Source organism: Ammospiza caudacuta, chromosome Z, assembly GCF_027887145.1.
Source record: "Ammospiza caudacuta isolate bAmmCau1 chromosome Z, bAmmCau1.pri, whole genome shotgun sequence".
NCBI lineage: Eukaryota > Metazoa > Chordata > Aves > Passeriformes > Passerellidae > Ammospiza > Ammospiza caudacuta.
In genome coordinates this window covers 24003080-24024303 of record NC_080632.1, presented here as the reverse complement: position 1 = coordinate 24024303, position 21224 = coordinate 24003080, and the positions used below count along the sequence as shown (strand labels likewise).

The following is a 21224-nucleotide window of genomic DNA, read 5'->3' as shown; positions in this document are numbered from 1 at the left end:
AACAAGGAAGACAGGTAGTCAGAAATCTCTGGAGAGCAGGGTCTCATCATGCCTCATGGTGGCTTGGGAGGACAAACAGCATCACTTCAAATATGCCCTCTTCCTCCTTCTTTCCCCCTTCATATACATTATATCCTGAACATAGGTATCATTATGGTCCAGAATCTCCCTTTGGTCAGTTGAGGTGACCTGTCCTGACTGTGTCTCCTCCCAATCTGCCATGCATCCCAACTTCCTCATTATTGTAGCAGTGCAAAAAGCAGAAAAGGCCTTGGCTCTGTATAAGCCCTGTTCAGCAGTAACAAAAACATCTCGATGTTATCAGCCCTGTGTTCAACACAAATCCAAAAGATAGCCCCATACTTCTGATTGTGAAGAAGAACTAACTGTATCCCAGCTGAAACAAGCCCAGAACTAATAAAGTCTTCAGTAGTTTCCAGGTGATGTGGCAAGTCAAATGAAAGAAGAGTGTTTGCAGTGATGACAGTATGAGTAGGGAAAGTTCTTAAGTAAGGAAGATGTTACTAGAAACACAAACTGGAAGGCTGTTAGTGTAACTGGGTGTGTGAATTGTGGTTTGCTTGGCTAGTGACAAACTGCAATACTGTCATCTGTAGACAGGTTTGTTTCAATATGAAAATATTTTAATAGCAGTAAACTTACAGTTTTTGCTTATGATATGGAGGAAAATGGACAGCTAGTGAAAAATGAGTATTTTATCAAGGAAAAGGAAGCAGAATGGGGAATCTCTCTGTTGCAAAACTGATGCAAGTACTTCCAAGGAAGTCGCTGTCATTTTTCTGATTTTAAAAGTGCACGTGAAGATCATGAATCATTTGCCCAAAATCCATCTGCTATGATGATAAGGGCCCTGTACCATTAAACCCCACCACCACTCCAGCCAGCATTGTCTAGGTGTGGGTATCAGTGGAGTTCACTTAAGTAGTCTGCCTGAAGCTGCAACCAGATTGTTTGTGGTGGACAGCTGCCAGCATGGATGATCCTTTCAGCGTAGAAAAAGTCACATGCTCTTTACCTCTGTGAAAGTTGCGATCAGTTCGTAGAGTTCCTGGGTACTGTAATAATGTTGCAGAATATACTGCAAGAAGGTGGACTTTCTCAGGTATGCTGAAAGAGCTTTTGTTGTCAGCTTGACACATTTTGATTTTTTTTCCCTGAGATTCAGACTATTTAGGAGCCAGTATGAGAACACTGAAAACAAGTAAAAAGCTCTAGTATTTTCTGGCTGTGCATGTTCACTCTTGCACCATCCGGTTGCTATAATTATCTTTCAGGAGTCAGTTTCTACCCTATATATATTCATTTTTAAGCAAGATGGGGTCCAGAACAATGGCAGTGCTGTTGTTCCTCAGCCCCCACAAGAGATACTGGAAAAAATTATACGCTGAGTGTTACGCTGCTGTAAGAGGGACAGAGCTTAAAAAAAAGTATCAAGTCTAATATGTAATGAGAAGTGGCCTTTAAAGCACAAATCCAATTAGTTTATTTCAGAAGGGTCAAACTGTGGAGTCAAGAGTAGAATTGTAATAGGCCTGTGTAAAGAACAGGCATGTGCTTACGAGGCAGACACTTGTACTTCTCTGGTCTTTGTAGATCAATTTGTCAGAACAATAGAGAAGTTCACAGCAAATTTCCTAGTTTCCTTTTTCTTAAAAAGGCATTTTAAACTGTTGGGATGCTTTAGGGTCTAGGCATGTGGCTTGTGCTTTACCACATCATTTTAAAGTGACTACACTGACAAAGAAAGTAATACAAATTGTTAGTAGGATTCTCGCCAGAAATCTCATTGTGTTACCTTCATCAAAGTACAGGATCTGCCATGTTTCAGAAGTGCCTTCACTTGTCAGCTAAGGTGCTTGTGTGACAGAAGATCCTGCCACCTTTTGTGCCCCACAGACAGATCCTGCCACCTTTGTTCCCTAGGCAGAGGGAACTGATTAAATAATGGGTACCATAATAATATGTAGTGTGGGAATGACTGGATTCACCAGAATTCAGCTTGATACTTTTGTGGGTTTTTTAATTTTTTTTTTTTTTTTTTTTTCACACACTGGAGCAATATATGTGTGCTAAATGTGTATCATGCTAAGTCTGAGCATTGTCATTTTTTTGGATCAAGATTCTGAAGCAGCTTTGAGGATAATATGGCTGCTTGATAAATGATACAAGAACATATATACTTTGTTTTGTTAAATGGTGTGTTGCCACCATTTGGTTTCTTCAAACTTTGAAGAAGATTAAGTAAGTACACTATACTTGTATCGTACCAACATTTTTATCTGTATATATATCACATTGAAATCATATTACTTATATGAAGAAAAGTGAAACTACAATTCTATACTGCTGTGTACTCTTGTAAAGAATTATGTCTTAATAAAAAATACAGGCTTTTAGAAAATGTAATCCTGAATCAGATGTCTCTTTGAAAGATTGATTTTTGTCTAAGAAATTCTGTGATATTTCTGTTTTGTCACTAACCTCCTACCAATTTTAAGAATGTGCTAGTTAGATTTTAATATTAAGTATACATTTAACTTTTGTAGCTATAGATGGATAGAAAAGCAAAACTGCTGATGGTTTTGGTTGTATTTTCACATTTAATTCAGGTTTTTTCTTGGAGTTTTTTCCCCACCAGGGAAAAGCTATAATGTCTAAACACTGCTGTGCTTGAAAACTGACTTCATAAACTATTGGGTCCTCATCAGACAGTGTTGTGATCCTTCTGCTCCTTTGTATTCCTCCCCTAATTGATAAGGAATATAGGTCACGAATCTTAGCCTAGAGGGATGCAACTGAATCTTGTTTTACTTCTTTACCAAATACTTTTACTTGTCTTCCTGGACATCTTGAACAGAGGGTCTAGAGGAGTTTGAAGAATTATGGACTCCTGCTTTTGTCTTTGAAATGAACAAAAATTTCAGAATCTGAAAGATTTCTTTGTGGTCAAAAGAAACAATTCTTCAATCATGGGCACATTGCATTCTAAACTGATAGATTTGTAAATGAAAAATGGTAACACAGTTGTAGGTTGCTTTATTTCTGCAGCCAGGGAAGCATGGTGTTTCTGTTTCTTCCCATATTGCCTCTAATTCTTAGTTAACTTCATTAGCAAAGGACCCCTTGGTAGTTGGGGACATGACTTCATAATTGTAGGATTTTTTATGTGCTTGTAGAAAGAACAGGTGTAGAAATACCCGTTCAGTACCTTCAGTGCTAAAATCAGACACAAAGATTCACTTGATAACCAACCTTATTTTTTTAACTTAGATTTTTATTTATTTACTTTAGATTTTTATTTATTTACTTTATTTACTTTTATTTATTTACTTTATTTACTTTACTTTTTATTTACTTTATTTACTTTATTTACTTTATTTACTTTTAACTTTAGATTTTTATTTATTTATATTTTAACTTAGATTTTTATTTAAGAGAAAATTCATCTGGTGATCTGTATTTCACGTTAGAAAAGAGCTTTTGGTTGTAAGCGAGATTAAAGTTGAAAAGGAAAAAAGAAGGGAGGTGTATACTTGAAAGGAAAAATATTTAGATTTTCCAGCTTTAACTTCTACATGCTTCTTAATATTTCTCTTTCCAGACAAAGTCATATTTGTTTGGCATTCTCATGTCTGTTTGATGTATATTAAAAGAAGGATGTGGAAGGAGGTATGAATGGGAGAATATGCCAGAGGTATAATCAGGAGACTGCAGAGAACTCAGATTTTTATTTTATTAGTGAATAAATGGGGTTTTTGTATTCTTTGAAAACAAGGAGCAACACAGGATTTGACAGTCTTATCAGACCTCCCCCCTCTGTGATAGAACTGTGTGTACTGCTAAAATTCTTGGTATCTGGATTGAGCTAACAGTGTATCCAAGGAAAAGATACCTCTATGTGCCTGCTCATCTATTTACAACTCTCTTCAGATGGGTTGCGGCCCTGGGCCTTTTGCTCAGGTGTGGAGCTGGAGTTGGTACTGTTGCCTTACTTGAAAATACATACGTTCATTCTCAGTGAGTTTCATAGGTAGAGGTTTTTAAGCAATCTGACATTTAAGAGGTTTTCTTGTTTGGTTGGTTTTTTAGGATTTGTTTTTAATATTGATGTGAATGAGAAGCTTATTCATGTTTCCTGTAAAATATAAAATACCTGTAGAGGATGAGAGAGAATAATGTTCTCTTCTTGCATGGTTTAATAAAATTTCATCTGAAGTTTGGGGAACTTCTATGTTAGCAGCTTAAAAGTGCCTACTTTTCATCAGTGATGCACAAGTGCTCACATTCACTACATCTAAAAGTCGAAGCCAGTGTTTAACAGATTCCTTTTCCATTATGAAACTTCTATGTTATATAATTGAGACATTTCTGAAACTGCTTACTGCAAAGCAGAGGTTCAGTTATAGCATAAATACTGACATTTGGTGTCACCGAGACCTTCTAAATTTTGGTCTGAATTTGAGGTTTTGTCAAGAGTTCAGCTTCTGAAATGTCATCATAAAAAATATCATACCATAGTTGACCTTGCATGTGGGATAAGAACAGTAGTGGAAAAGTGAAAGTTTGGCAGTATCAGCAGCATCATGATGGAAGTCTTTTTTCCTAGTAAATATTAGAAAACTAAGTTATGTCTGCTAATCAAAATTAAATGTAGTCTCTGTTTTTTTTAATCAGTAACTAAACCCCTCCTGAATATAGCCATTTCAGTGAAAAAACTAATTTAATTTAGCCAGGCTTATAGTGAAGTACATGTATAAACTGAGGTTGATGTGAACAAAATTAATGGTGATACTGCTTTAAAGTAACCTCTATTTAATTTCTTCCTGTTTCAGATTTGTACTATGGTGGGGAAGCTTTCTCTGTAGAGCAGCCACAGTCTTTCACTTGTCCTTATTGTGGGAAAATGGGTTACACGGAAACATCTCTTCAAGAACATGTTACTTCCGAGCATGCAGAAACATCAACAGAAGTGGTAAGGAGCCTCAGAACTTGCTTTAATGGTGGAAGTATATTTTAAATAGTCTCATTTCTGAAATATTGTCTTTCTGTTCTTTCTTGAAGTGTGTATTCATTTAAATGCTTTGAAGAGAAAACACCTACATTTGAGAATGACATCAAAATTCTATGATTTACGGGTATCATGAGCTTGCTTCCTTCTTTTAGAGTTTTTGTTTGTTGTTCTGATGCAAAGGCCGCCATGTTTAGGAGATTGTTATACTGTAAGACAAAATTTAGAATGTTGTTGCTCTGTCGAGCTGTGTCTCCCTTTTCGTAATTAGTGTATAATTATTTTGCTAGCTTACAGCTATGCCAGTCTTTTGTAACTGTAAGAGAGAGGAAGACATGTAGATAGTTTATGTTTTCTAATTTTAATGAACCTCTTATTTTATGCAGCAGAATTCTATGATTATTTTAAACTACTTTTGTCAAAGGAGGTGGTTTTCCCCCATCCCTAACCATCAATTGTTTAAAATGCACTTCTTAAACAAGTTTCAACAGAAGTAATTTAATTGGAGATGTTAACTCTCACTGTCTTGATGGACCTTGGGAATAGGAGAAACTGAGTTAGTGGTTTAGCAGAATTACATGGAGCATGCTGTTCTGTGTTTAACTGTTTTACCCTAGACCCCTAGATAAAAAGTGGTGCTTGAAGTGGATTACTCATCACTCATGCATTGTGTGAAATTAGTTATAAATAGGTTCTCTATTCTAATCTTCTAGTTTTCTTAATTTTCAAAGAATTCTGTGGAAGAAAATGAATGACTCTTCAAACCTAATAAGGAACTTGAGTTAAGAGGTGATGTGAAAGGGTGTTTGTTCACATTTTTGGGGATTCAAAGGTGTTACAATCTTTCGTAAAAACACAAGAAGTGGTTACTTCACAATCAGTCACACTGTGATGTATGATTTAACTCAGTGACATGCTGCAATTTTTACAGTCTCTCTGAGGTTTTCTTGAACTTTGCCACTTCCAAACATAGCATCAACTGCTGCAAGTTCTGCATTTGGATGACTATTTTTTTTTGGTGGCTTGGTATTGCAGTTCTGATTTGCACCACTTGATGTCAGTGATATGTTCCTAACACTAAGTGTTCACAGATCCTGGGTTTTAAAACTTGACATGCCCTTGTTTGCAGTTGTGACTTCTAGAACACCACACATAAAGCCTAAATTTGTGATTCTTGACAGCTGCTACTCTGGTAAATCCTGAGTTATATGTGTAAAAAAGCAATGATCCCACAAAACTTTTCTGTTTATACATCAGTCTGCAACACTGCTGTATCGTTGTTTCAAACAATGATAAAGGACAATATTATAATCTTTTAATATGACTGTTACTGTTTGTGCTAAGTTTTGAATCTGGCATTTGTGATAAATGTACACATTTATCACAAATGCCAGATAAATTTTAGGTGCCTGCACCTAAAATTGTTTGGGTACTGTACCCTTATTGGGATATTGAAGAGCTACAAGACTAGTAAAGAGGAAAGTATTATGGATTCTAAATATTTGTGGTGATAGACTTTCAGACAATTACTTATGTTTAGATACTGAGCTTGTAGTCCTTTGAAGATGTGTTTTATTTTAGATATGTATTTTTAGGGATGTAAGGGAACTTTACAGGGACAGAATTATTTATATTTTAAAGGCTTTTTGCCCCCAAAAGTGTTTCAAAGGATAAGCAAAATATTTTTTCATCTGGTAAATTTTGCCATTTTTATGTTCAGAACAATGCAGATAAGTTCACTTTTCTGCTGATTTTTCTCAGATGTAGGCATTGATAAGTACCACAGTGGAAGGTATCTGCAGAAAGGAATCACAGTCTGAGTGAGGTTGAAAGGGACCTCTGGAGGTCATCTTGAGCAGGACCATGTACAGCAACCATGGCTGTACATGTCCTGAGCAACCATGTACAGGACCATGTACAGCCATGGTTGCTCAGGACCATGTCCACACAGGACCAGTTCTTTAATAGTGACTCCACAGTTAAATCTCTGGGTGACTTGTGGTTGGTGATCCTCACAGTGAAAAATGTTTCAGTGGTTCCTGATGTTTATGAGGAATTCCTGCATTTGAATTTATGCCCACTGTGTTTCATCCTGCCATTGCATGGGTCCATCATCCTTTCAGATTCCCTTCAGATATTCGTGGATATTCCTAAGGTCTGTCCCCCATTACCCTACCCTTCTCCAGGCTGAACAGTTCCATCTTTCTCAGCCTTTCCTCCCTTCCTCTTTGTAACCATCTACTGAGCTTTTTTCAGTGTGTGCATGTGTGGAGCTAAAAACTGGGCCCTGGTCCTGGGTTAAGGCAAAGGATCACAATCCTTGACCTGCTGGCAGCTGTCTGTTCAGTGTAGCCCAGAACACCACTTGCTTTCTTTGCCACAAGAGCACACTGCTGGCCCATGGTCCACCAGAACCCCAGGTCCTTTGCTGCAAAGCTGTATTCTATATGACTTGTCTCCAGTGTACTGATTCCTGAGGCTATTCCTGCCCAGGTGCAAGACATTGTACTTCCCCTTTATGAGGTTCTTGTTGTCCCATTTCTTCAGTTTTTTAAGGTCACTCTGTATGGCAGCATAGGTCCCTCGGGTATCAGCCGCTTCTCCTAGTGTTGTGTAATCACCAGAATTCCCACTGATCACTATCCTCTGAGCCCATTCACTGAGACAGTTTTCACTCCGCCTCACTCTCTGTTTATCCATCCTGAGCATCAGCAACTTAACTTTGAACATCGTGTGAGAGGCAGTGTCAGTGGTCTTACTTGAAGTCCAGGTAGGCAATTTCCCCTACACTTCAGTCATCCTCCAGGCCAGACACTTCAGCGCTGAAGTTTGTCAAATTGGTGAAGCGTGTCTTCCCTTTTGTGAAGCCAGTGCTGACTGCTGTTGATTTTCTTGTCTTTAATAATGCCTAAAAATAGTTAACAATAGTTTCCTCACTTTCCCAGGGATCAGAGCAAGCCGACCAGCCTGTAGTTCCCTAGGTCCTCCTCTTACTTGCCTGCCTTTAAGATAGGAGTGAAATTTCCTTTGCTCCAGTCCTCAGGCACCTCACCCAGTCACCATGATAGTTCAGAGACTAAGAGGCTCACAGTGGCATCTGCCAGCTCAATCAGCACCTCTTGGTGCATCACAGCCTGTGGGTTTATGTATTCCAGTTCACATAAGTATTCTGCAGAGTAATCCTCTTCCAGCAGGGGAATGTCTTCAGTACTTCAGACTTTTCCCCTGCTCTCTGGGGCCTGGAGTTGCTAAAGACCAGTCTTGCCGGTAAAGACTATAGCAAAGGAGTTATTCAGTACTTCAACCTCTTCTATGTCCTGTGTAACTAGGCCTAATGTCTTTTGAGCAATGGGCACACATTTTCCGTAGTTTTCTTTTTATTTCCTATGCACTTCTAGAAGATCTTCTTGTTACCTTGGATGTTACTTGCCTGATTGAGTTCCATTTGGGCTTTAGCTTTACTTACATTGCCCTGTGATTATGCGTAATAATAATGCTTAATGGTAGGCTGTGCTGTGGCTTACCCTAGGAGGGTGACCTCTGTATGTTTTCTTTTTGTGTTTGAATTTGTCCAGGAGTATCTTGATCATCCACGAAGGCTCCCTGGCATTTTTGCCTAACTTCCTCTTCAGTGGGATGGAGAGCTCTTGAGTTTGGGAGGGAATGATCTTCCAATATTAACGGGCTTTCTTGGGCCCATTTACTCTCCTGGTTTGTACATCATGGGACTCCTCTGAGCAGATATTTTAAGAGGCCAAAGTTTGCTTTGCTGAGGTCCAGGGTCATGAGCTTGTTTTTGATCTTCTCCCTGCCCTAGGGATCTCAAACTGCACTATGTCGAGGTTAGTGCAGCCAAGGCTTTCTTTGACCCTCACATCCCAACTGAGGCCCTCTTGTTGGTAATTATGAAGTCCCGTATTGCACCTCTCCTTGTGTGCTCCTTTGTCACTTGGAGGAGGGAGTTACCTTGAAAGCACTTCAGGAGCTTCTTGGATTGCAGTCATGCTGTACTGTCCTTCCAAGAGATGCTAGAGTGGTTGAAGACCTCCACAAGGATCAGGTCCTGCAAGTGTGAGGCAGCTGCTCTGTGTCTCTAGAGGGCCTGATCTGTTTGTTCCTCGTGGTCAGGTGGCCTATAGACGACATGCCCAATAACATCCCCTTTGTGTGTTCTCTTCTTAATTCCAACATGTAAGATCTCCATCAGGTCATCTTCCATCTAGACAGTGCTTTTAATGTACCCCAGCTGCTCTCTCACTTACAGGGCAAAGTGAGACAGCAGCTGGGATGCAGCTCTGTCTTTCCTGTTCAAAGAGCCAGCCTCTTCTCTTTTATAGAACCAGTATTTCTTCACCCATATAATGTCTAGGGACAATGGTTTAGAGTTGTAAGGCAGATGAATCTGGAAGTCGGTATAATGATTGTTTTTGTTGGTATTGGAAGTTTCAGGTTAGTTGGACTGGTCAAGATGGAATGCAGTGCTCAACTAGAAGTCTGCTAACATTGTAAATAAAAACAGATTTTGTAGACTTCATAAAATGCCATCTCTTCAGTCTTCTTTCATAACAGAGATGCTAATTTTCTGCTATTACTTTGCACTGCAGCAGCTTTCTCAACCTCGGGAAGGCATTACTAGGCCCCTTGTAGATGAATTGTAAGCACTCTGTTGTTGATACTTCAGTGGTAAAACTGGAGAGAGCTTTTTCTTGCAGTAATGAATGGACAATCTGAGTCAGTCTCAATGTCCCTGTTCATCCTCTAAGATCCCAGTGATTCTTGTTGAGGTTAGAGAAGTGTTGACCTAAAGTGGTTACTTTGTATGTAAATGCGGAAGTAGTGCTAATACAAGGACAGTTCTGGAAACTGGCATTGTTCTGTTAGGGGGATTGACTTAGGCCTTTCATCATTCAGGGTTGCACAATGATTTCTTAATACAAATGCTCATAAATTCAAGAGAAAATTCTGACAGCATTTGCCTTTCGTCTGTCCCATTCGTTCATGCATGTTATAATTAACAGTGACCTTTAGCTGTGTCACGCTTAATCAGTGATCTAGCAGTCTTTGTTGTGGCTCTGTCAGAGCTTATGCTTAACTTGTTGTTAAATTGTTGTTTGTGCATAACAGTATTTAGGTAACTCTACCTAGTCAGGAGTTCTTGAAAGTTTAGTTGATATTTAGATTTAGGGCTGGGATACTTTGATTCCTTCTTACTCAATATTCATTATAACCTTTTCAAAACTGATGTTTTTCTGAGGTCTGAGTATATTCACAAATCTTTGTCATGTTAACAAAGAAATTTCTGGTGATTTCCTGATTTCTGGAGTGGGCTGTTCTTCTTGTATTGGGTTTCTGCTTCCTCAGAGTAGCTTAAATAAAAGAAGATTGCTTTGATGGTCTTGCATTCTTTTGATATGAGAAGATTTAGCAGGTCTAATGAAGTTTAGGGAATTCACAACTATCTGTCCAATACACATCCATTTCTACACGGTAGCTTTGATATGTTGGCATAGTTGAGTATTTATTATATTATGCTGTGATAGGATATGCCCTGTAGTGCACTGGCTTGGCATCTGTAGTGGTGAAAAATCTGTGGAGAGACATGCTGAACATTGAAAATAAAAGGGGAGGAGTTGTAGCAAAAAGCTTTTAAAATGTCTGGTTTTCTTTTCAGAACTGGCCACTAAAATGAAAGTGGAATTAGATGCAGCAGCTCCTGTTGAAAGCTGAGATTTTATAGTAAATTTATTTCAAGACCTTGTTCTCACCTCCATGAGAGTACAATAGATGTGTGTTCTTTTATACAGGTGTTCTTAATGCTCATGGTCTTTTGAGACCTACACTCAACAGCTTAAGTATACACATGAAAAATGAAAGAAAAATGGAAGATGATGCTGTTTGTGGAGTCATTGAAAGAACAAGTCATAATTATTGCAATAGTAGTGGTGAGGTTTGCCTGCTTATTTAACTGTATTTCAGTTCAAAAAACAAAACAAACAAAACCTGCCAACCAAAAACTCTGAAGTGGGCCCCAAAACCGAAGAGAGATCTCAGTACTTGCTCAGAAAATACTGTTGTGGAGAGGAGTATGGAGACCAGCCCTTCTTTGCCAAACCTATACTGCCTGAGTGGGATGGTCTCAGCTTGATACTTAGCAAATATGGGCAGTTTCATTCTGATTCCTCTGCTGGGATGAGTGTCAAGCAGGCAAATAGCATTCCTGTATGATTCAACTCTACTGTCTCTGGCAGAATTGGCATGCAAAAATGCTAACTTTCAAGACATTGCAAATTGATTTTGAGAGTCCTAGCTCTGGTTTTCTGAAATACATAATATTCTGAAATTCATAAATTGAAAGATTACTAAATTAATGTCTACACTTCTGTAATTTTTCTGAGTTTATTGAACATGTTGATATCCAGCTGTTTGTGAATACCAAAATGTTATTTTAAAGCATAAGAGGCAATGTCTCATGATTGACTGGATAAAAGTTCTGTTTCTTGTAATATTTATAAAGTTGTGGTTTTTCCTTGCTTTGTCATTTCAGATTTGTCCAATATGTGCAGCATTGCCTGGAGGGGATCCGAATCACGTAACAGATGACTTTGCAGCTCATCTTACACTGGAACACAGAGCTCCTAGAGATTTAATATCCTTTCCAGTTTGAGGCAAAGAGGCTAGACTGTTTCACCTCGTAGTCACAGTGACTTGGTTTGATTTTTGTAGTCAAAGGCTCATATTCTGGATTTCCTGGAACTTAGGTTGCTCAAGATATGTATATCAAAAATAAAAAGATTTGTCTCCTAGTTTAAAAAAGACAGACTGTGCACAGACTTGTAGGTATACTTGAAAGTGTTTTTACCCTAACAGCAGAAAAATATAGAGGATTTTGACATACAGAGGTTTTTTCTACTTGCACTGTGTTTCATCCTGTGTCATGATTACTCTTGGTGCTGTTTTACATATCAAGATTCAGTGCTGTATATATTTAGGACATAAAGATGATTCGAGCGTAGCTGCTTGTAGCAAAATATTGTAAAGTTGTTTAACTACTTTCAACACAATGTTTTAATAATTTAATTTTGTAGTGCTACTGACATTTTGTAATACAACTCAGAAAACCTTCAGATTTTCTGGGAAATAGGATGTTGTCCTTCAGTTACCTTAGCAGCCAGTTACAGACATTTATCTGTGCTTGATGACTGAAGAGCTGTAACTGTTGGGATTCTTTCATCAGTGTTATAGGAATATTTGTCTCCTTTTAAATTTTTTTTTAACCCTCAGATTAACCGATAAAATATCTTTTGGTTTGGGCTTTTATTTAATGACATGCAAGCTATGTAGTATCCCTACAGTAAGTAATCTCTGAACAATTCATTTGTGTCTCATTTGAACAAACAGAAAAAAACACTGCATTATAGCTTTGATAGTGGCTTTTTTGTTCAGAGATTTTTAAAAAGGAACAAAGAATAATGTATGCTCAGGCAGTTGGGGGGGAAAAAATCCAAGCCCCATCAAACAGAGTTTATTAGAGTAATAGAAGGACAACAGCATTTGAGGTGATGGTTCCACTTCAGTTACGATTGTATTTGATTGCGTTTGTTAGTATTAGCATGGTTTAAGGTCAGGACAGACTAAATGTGCAGGTTAATTACTGTGCAATAATTGGATCAGTATCAAGGAGTTTGGGTTTAGATTGGCTCTGTGAAAGGTGAATAATGAAAAAGTGCTACAAAAGTGGGTACAAAGTCAGATGAAAGCAGTTACCTGTACTTGCCTTTCTGAGGGAAAGGAGTAGAGCTCTCAGCACTGGGGAGGAGCAGGGTGCTGAACACGATGGCTCTGGCTGTGGGAGCTTGATCCCAGGCATCCCTGTGGTCCTTAGTAGCCAGGAGACATGCCATCCTCCCTTTCCAGAGGAAGTAGGATAAGATTGATGAGGGGAGAATATTTTCCAGACCACTGGATCTTTCCTGGCCTTTGGACAGCCTTGGAATGTTGCTTGATGGCTGATGTAGTTTGTGTCATTTTGAGTTGTGCTCATTGTACCAGCTCTGAGGTTTTCATAGCACCTGCCTAATTAGGATTTTTCTAACAAGAATTACATAACTACGTAGCAGTGTGCCAGAGTTCTAACTGTGGGCTTCCAAGACTGTCTTAACTGTAAGGCAGGAAGTTTAAATTTTCCCAGCTACAGAATGAAATAAATTTCCTACTGAAATGTACAAGATACTTAATTAGAATTCAAGCTATTGCTGCATTTTCTCCCCGCTAATACTAGAAATTCCACCAGATGACTTTTACTTAGGGAATTTTTGAGCCAGGAAAGACAATCTTTTTTCAAATACAGAGTCAGGTTTTCACTATCAGTCATCCCAAAATGGATCTGTTTTGGGAATACATTGCCCATGATTAAAAATTATGCCTGTAGAATTTCCTGCTTTTACTCTATTGTGTTGGTGTCCAGTGTTGTCAAATTTCCAAAACGTGGTAAGAAGTATCTTGAAGTGGCTATTGGACATTGGACTCTACATCATATCCAGCAGCAGGGAAATCTAAGGCAGGAAATAAGGAAGAGAAGATGCCCTTTTTCACTCAGGTTCTGGCAGTGTAGGAGATAAGAACTATGACTTTGATACACATTATATTGCTGAATAAGAAGTTGAAGCTGTACAGAACAATTCTTTGTGCCCTGTAATTGCCTTCATGTACAAAAAGGAGATAGAGAAGGCTCTTGACTTGTACTTCTTCTAGAGTAAAAATTTATTTTGCAATTTGAGGTAAGACTTTACTGTTGGATTTTCTACAGTTCTGAGAGGTGGCCTTATCCACCAGCTATTAATTAGACATGTTTGGTTAATTTGGGTTTTTGTTTTGTTTCCCTAAAGTTGTCCCAAAACACTGCATGTGTTTCTTACTACAAACCTTGTGCAACTATTGCAAGGTGTATCATTTATTCCTACAGTCTGTGGGCAACTCTTTAAAACTCAGTTTCTTTCTTTAGCAGGAAAATATCTGAAAATTCATTAAATACATATTTTCAGCATTAATCATACAAATAGTTCTCACATGACTATTTAGTTTAAATGTTTTGTCACAAGATAATGTTTGCAAAGTCTTTTCTTACTCTAGCATAGCTGGTAAGACTCAAGTGCATGCTTAGCTGTTATTTGAAGAATGACGTTTATCTCAAAACACTTTAAAAGATGTGGTTGGGAAAGACCCCAGAGTCCTGTGTCTCTTGAAAAATCCCCAGATACTGTCCTGTTTTAACATGTTTAGTTATGAAAAGCTTGCAAAACTACCTGGGGTCTTTAGTCCATCCAATTTAGCAACTCCAGCAGCACCCAAAATTGCCACACTCAGAGGTGCAAGATGCTCTGTACCTATTACACCCTAAATGTTAAGTTTTACACTGTAGCATAACTAACAGTTTTGAAAGAAGGAAACATTCTGTAAAGTCTTCTTGTAATGGCCAGAAGCTCTCTCTTGCCATAGGAAGTCAAGTCATTCCTTTCATGACCTCCCATGATATCATGAGGTTCTGCTCCAAAACTGTGATTTATGAAAAATACATTGGATGCTACCCTTACACAGAAATTGATACCATATGAGTGGTAACCTGGTAACCATACTGTTGTAAAAAACATAGGAGATGGAGATGTAAGCTAAATTATAATAACACTAAAATAAAATCTTAAAGTCTATGCTATTTCATTTTACACTGGTGAGTAATACTAATGATTTTTAGGAAGAAGCCTTATCTTGGAGGATGGATGCTAACAAATTTATGACAAAAATAATCTTTATTTAAGTTTGTTAATTTATTTCAAAATTTATATGAGAACCTATTTAAAAAGTGACACAAAATGCAAGCATGTGATAGGGGGAAGTGGGGGGAAAAAGACAAAGTGAAAAGCATCATTATGATACTGGAATTAGTGATATTTCTTTGGCTGTAAGAAGAAAGGTGAAACAAAGGGATGTGATGAATGTGCTGAATACTCCAGAAACCTACAATTTCCTAAAGACTGAAATTTCTTGGATAAATGCATCAAGTACAGAAGTCAAAAGGAATTTGGTAATTATTCTGATAGGAGTTGTAGTAAATGTTTTTATTGGTTTTGATACTTGATGTAAGAATTGGGAAGGGAGAACTGAAGTCCCTGTCTCAGCAGTGAGCTTGGCTGAACATGGATTTGTGTGGGTTTTCGTAGAAAAGTTTGATTAAAAAAAATTTACCAGATCAGTAAGTCTGACCTGTAGCAGAGCTACAGTGTACCTTAGCTTTGCTTCTTAAGTTGAATCATTACTTTATGAATCAAGAACAGTATACCTGAGTATTTGACCCATCAAATGTCCTTTAGTGGTTGTTTAACACTCAATGCCAAACAGTTCTGTTTTCTTAACTTCTTGTCCACGATGAATCCAGTGGTGTTCGGCATGTACGTAGGATGTTCCACCCAGGCCGGGGTTTGGGAGGCCCCCGCGCTCGTAGATCAAACATGCACTTTACTACCAGTTCCCCTGGTGGGCTTTCGTCTTCTCAGAGTTCGTATTCTCCAAGCAATAGAGAAGCCATGGATCCTATAGCTGGTAAGAGCTGTAACCACAAGTTTTACTCCACTGTCCTCCTTCCGCAGGGGAAGGAGAACGCAAGGTGGCCCTGCTCTGTGTTGTTGTGAAGCTGCATGTACAAGCACAGCATCCCACAGAGGGGTGAAGAGGGAAAGAGTCAGCATCAGAAAATAATTAGGCTGTGTCTTTAGGATTCCCAGAAATAACTTGTTTTTTCTATTTTTACCTCTGATGTGAAAATAACTTTTTTTTTACAATGAAGAAAAAATAGAGGGTGAAGACAACTCTGAAAACAAATACAGTTTCATCTATGGGGAAATGTAAACATTTTAATGCCATGATCTTTGACCATACCAATATGTCAGGGAAACCTCAGAATGTCTGCCACAAATCCACCATTACTTCAGATGCAAAGAAGACACAGTGCTCAGACTGGAGCTTGCTACTATTAGGTTGTGACTTCTTCAGGGGGAGGTAGCCAGCCACCTGACTTAATGAGGCATTCCCTCGGGAAGGGGAGCTGTGAATCCACTGCCTCTCTTAATCATGGTCCCCTCTGCCTGCCTTCTGCTGGCTCTGGTTCTCTGCTGGCCTGGTGTGCCCTGATGTAACTCATTAAATTAGCTGTGAAGAAGTAGCCCAGTAAAAGAAAAAAAGAAATTAGGTGAGGTCAGAGGTGAGTTTGTTCAAAGAGGATTGAGGCTTCCAGTGCAAGACATTCTCTTTCTTTCACCAGGGCAGCTGCTTCACTTCATTTAAAATATGAGGTGACTGCTGAAGTTTTTTTTCAGCCTTGCTGGACCTTCCCACTTAGCAGCATTAAAAGTAGGATAAAATGTCATTCTTCTGCATCTATTCTTTTTTGGTGGAAGATGTGTTTCTGCATTTAGAGCACCCTGAGCTGTGTGTCCATCTTGTTCCTGGACTGTTTTGAGTTCACACCTCTTTCCAAAATACTCTTCCCTATTTTCCAAGCTTTAGAATACAGTGAGAACAAATATATCTTAATCTTCCCTGTGAGTTTTAATATGTCTGCCTTTTTACTGGAGTAATAAATAGGGAAGACCACAGTGATTTTTCTATTTAAATTTATAGCATCAGTTACTTTTCTTAAACATTTTTTCCCTCCCTGTGGCATTCTCTAGTAATAAAAATTTACTTTATGTTGGTGCTGCTATCAGTGTTGTTGAAAATTACTCCACCTCTCTAGTTTGTATTTTGCTTTGTTCCTTAAAAAACAGATTGTTTTAGTATGACTGCATTTTGTTAATGCAATGGAAGAAAAATTGACATGACCTATGTAGTAAGTTTGTAAAGTAAAGCAGAGGGACCAGGAGCAGGATTGTCCCATGTTTCCTCTACCATGGTATCAACTGCAGCAGGTATCTGAGACCAGAAGTACCTTCTGCACAGGGCATAGAAGAGATCCTACAGTAATGCACTGTGCAGTAACTGGCTGCTAATATTTATTTTAAAAAAAACTTGGTGGATAAAATTTGCAAGGAGCATTCCATCCTTCTGAATTGGAAAAATTAGTAACAGACAGAATTTTTAGTTGCTAGGCCTTCTGCATACTTCTTCCAGAAGTAAGAATTCATACAGAATACTTTTGCTGTGAAGCAGTGATTGAATCTAATTTCCTAACTAAATTTCCATTATTGAATTTGCTGCAGCGCAGCTTCCCTCTGAGATAGTTGCGAAGATGAAGCTTGTGTTTTGAGGGAACACTTGTTAAAAGGAAAGAAAAAAGTCGCCATCCAAGGCCAAAATAAAAAAGTTTCTTAGTGGCTCTTTTGGCTTGAAGTTTCAGAGGGTGGCTGCAGAGAGCTGTCTTTTGCCAGGCTCTACCTGGCAAAAGATTGGCTCTACTGTTGTTGTCAAGACTTAAACCTCGTCTTGTCATTTGGACTACATCTGCATAAATTAGTCTTAATCTTTTTGGGCATTAATCTTCACAATCTTCTCTGAGCGTTGTTGGGTTTTGATGTTAGTTGAGAAGAATGGAATTTATGCACTGGAATTCGGGGTGTATTTATTCTGCTGTGTAATGCTTATTTAAGATCTTAAGTCATAGAAGCTTTCTCTTTTTGGCAGAGCTTTTATCCCAGCTATCAGGTGTGAGGCGTTCTGCAGGAGGACAGCTCAACTCCTCTGGCCCTTCTGCTTCTCAGTTACAGCAGCTGCAGATGCAACTGCAGTTGGAACGACAGCATGCACAGGCAGCGAGACAGCAACTGGAGACTGCACGCAATGCAACCAGACGCACCAACACGATCAATGTCAACACCACTATGACACAATCTACAACTACAACCAACACGTCTAACACAGAAAACAGTCAGCAGACTATCCAGAATTCCCAGTTCCTTCTGACAAGGTAATTTGTTCTGTGTATTTACTGTTATTTACCTCTTATAATTTCTGTTTACCTTAGTACTAGTAGAGATAAAGAGCTCAATGAAGCTTATATGTTTGGAGTCAGGCACATGCCTAGGATGCCATTAATTAACAGAATATTTATGTAGTTTAGAAATTTTACTTAGACCCCAGGATTATTTAAAAGAGGACTCACTTCCTGTGTCATCCCAGTTCTTCTAGAACACTGACCACTGACCTGAAATAAAAATATTTTACACCTCTCCCCTGCCACACTCACTGCAAGCATACTTCTGTTTGTCTGGGATTGTGGAAGAGTGTGGTAATTTTAACAGCTCCTGTGCCTGAATTTGAATCAAGTGGATTTTTATGTACGTTCAAAATAATGCCATGTGACATCTTTCAATCAGAAGTTTACTTGAGAATCTTAATTAAAGCACCTGCAAGTGTCACAGACTGTGACTTTCAGAATTAGAGTGAGCAGTTTCCTTGCCTTCATCAGGGCATGCAGTGTACCTTAGGAGAAATGGAATTCCTTCAGTATTTACTTTACACAGTGCAGTGATGTGTTTTGTAGCCAATGTGAACTTACAAGTTTATGTGGAGGCATAGAATTACATGTCCAGGAAATGGCACCAGCCCTCCCTAAAAGACTCCTTGAATAGCAGGAAACCTCACAAACAGTTTTTGATGTTCCTCTAACTTTGGGCTGCACTGCGAGTGCTGTCGCAGCAGCAGAGAAGGGGTGGGTTCTTGAAGGCATGCCTGTTGTACTGAAGTGCTGGACGTGTTGATGGGCAGGTAGGACTGTCCTGAAGGAGCAGTGTCTGAGCATATCTCAGCCTGTCCCTGGTGTCACCAGTGAAAGGGGCTTTCAGCAACTCTCTGTCTTCTCTTCCCTTGCTGCTGCCCAGGTTGAATGATCCGAAGATGTCAGAAGCAGAGCGTCAGTCAATGGAGAGCGAACGGGCAGACTGCAGCCTGTTTGTTCAGGAGCTTCTGTTGTCCACCCTGATGCAGGAAGAAAGTTCCTCCTCAGATGAGGATGAGCGGGGGGAGATTGCAGATTTTGGTGCTATGGGTTGTGTAGATATTATGCCTCTAGATGTTGCTTTAGAAAACCTAAATTTAAAAGAGAGTAATAAAGGAAATGAGCCTCCTCCACCTCCTCTTTGATGACATCCCACTTTGCAGACAATGTCCTCTGTGCTGTATTTGCCAATGAAAGTGGACAACAACTATCTTGGGTTTGTTTTGGTGATTGTAATTTCAGGTCTGTCACTCTTGTTACATTGTGTACATTCAAAAGAAAGAGAGAAAAGATATATATGATAATCATTTCCACTTAACTAATTTTTACTTCTAGCAGGTAAATGTAGGTTGCAGTGCACAGCCAAGGGCTCTGTGTCCTGTACCTTGACATGAAAAAGGCTCTCCTAATACTCCACATTCAAACTGAAGAGGAAAAAAAAAATGAAAAATCTCTAATGAAGCTGCTGTGTGTATTTATGAATATTAATGAATAAAAACTGCTTGGATGGTTTACCTTAACTACTGCATGACGTTTTTTGCAGCGTGCATGAGTTTTAGTGACCTTGTCATTTAAAAATTTAAATTCAAGGAGTAAACTATAAAACACAAAGCTTTCCCATTATTCAAAGGTTATGTGATAAAAAAGGTTAGCTCTGAGTAGCAGTTTGTGGCCACAAACTAGCTTTTTAATAATATGTGACAGAATGACATCTTCATGTGCTGTTCCTGCACAGGATGGAAACTCTGCAGTGGGATACATTGTCGTGACCGGGGTGTGGCGTTTTGCTGAATGTGACCCTTATGTTGCCCTCTCAGCTGTCACCTCAATGTGGAGTTAAACTTCATTTAATGCATCTGTAGGAGACACAACAGTAAGGCCACTGCTGGAAGCTACTGCAAGGGGCTTTTGTGTGCCCTTAAATCAAATGATGTTCACTTTCGTTTAAAGTTTTTCTTTGTTGTGGTTGTTAAAATTTTTTAATTGTTAAATATGTTTTATTCAGGTGTAGACAATTCATATATTCACTGTGTTTCTTAACAAAAAAAAGTTAGCCTGGATCCTATTGTCTTAGTTTAAAAGCCTTTCACAGCCTCAATCATATTTTGAGTTATTTATGTATTTGCTTCATAGTTTGCAGAGACCTGACAGTATCAGGATAGCTTGAGGATTTGGATTCCCAGACTGTCAGTATATTACAAGAAATTCTTAATGCTAACTTTAGCACCTTTTATTTATTGTTTCCTTTGGTTATTTTTGCTGGTATAAAAAAAGTTGGGGAAAAAAAAGCCTTTTAGTTGAATCATGCCACCTACATGCCTATACTGTTAATCCTACTGGTTTGGAAAAAAGTATGGTGTTCTTGTGCATAGAAATTTATAATAACCCGAAAGGAGGGACAGAAGGGGTATGTTTGGTCTTGGTTTCCTTTCTTTTTTTTTTTTTTTTTTTTTTTTTGGGGGGGGGGGCGTTTGTTTGTTTGGGGTTTTTTGCTGTTGATTGGGGATTTTTTTTGGTTGGTTGGGGTTTTTTTGGTGTGTTTTTTTGAATGTAAAGTTAGATTATAAAAGCAAAAGTGCACACAGCTTCTGATGAAAATTTAAACTAGGCTTATATCATAATGATGTCTTTCCAGATCTCTCACCTCACCCCCTCTCTCTTTCTCTGTATCCTCTCATCTCAGCAGCATTGTAGAGTAAACGTAATGACTTAAGACACCATGTGGTGTTCTCAGCAGAACTGTGACATGTATGCTAATCCAAAATAACAGCAGGAAAAAAACATCCCTATAGACTGAGTTTAAGTTCCTTCCTCTCTTTTTTTTTTTTTTTAATCATCAAATCTTGATTGTTTTCCTGTAGAGCAGCATTAGCTTTGGTTGGGTTTTTTAAATTTTTTTTTTAGTCTCTGCAACAGAAAAATATACATGCAGCTTCTGGTTACCCTGAGAGTTACCCCCATCAGGGGACTTTTTTTATTGATTGTTGAAGACTTTCAAAAATTTTTCAAGCTGTAGTTTTTCAAACACATCTTCTGCACATTACAATAAGACACACGGTTCAATAAAGCATTTTCGAGACTGTTGTTCAGTTGATTTTCTTTGGTTTTAATGTATTTTCCAGACAGTTTTGTTCAGAAATTTCTGCATCTGCCTTTAATTATAACTGTATTTTCCAACACAAAATCAGTTTGTGTACACGTCCTGGGTGTATT

The 21224-nt window shown here is 38.5% G+C and overlaps 1 protein-coding gene across 1 annotated transcript in view; it reads left to right on the top strand.

The window, feature by feature from the left end:
- Window positions 1-19531, top strand: part of KCMF1 (potassium channel modulatory factor 1) — a 51041-nt gene extending 31510 nt beyond the window's left edge. The window contains 5 exon segments of the mRNA XM_058823787.1: window positions 4854-4993; window positions 11574-11675; window positions 15448-15622; window positions 17699-17981; window positions 18895-19531. Coding sequence (XP_058679770.1) covers window positions 4854-4993; window positions 11574-11675; window positions 15448-15622; window positions 17699-17981; window positions 18895-19156 — 962 coding nt within the window. The 3' untranslated portion in view covers window positions 19157-19531.
- Window positions 19532-21224: the final 1693 nt, after the last annotated feature.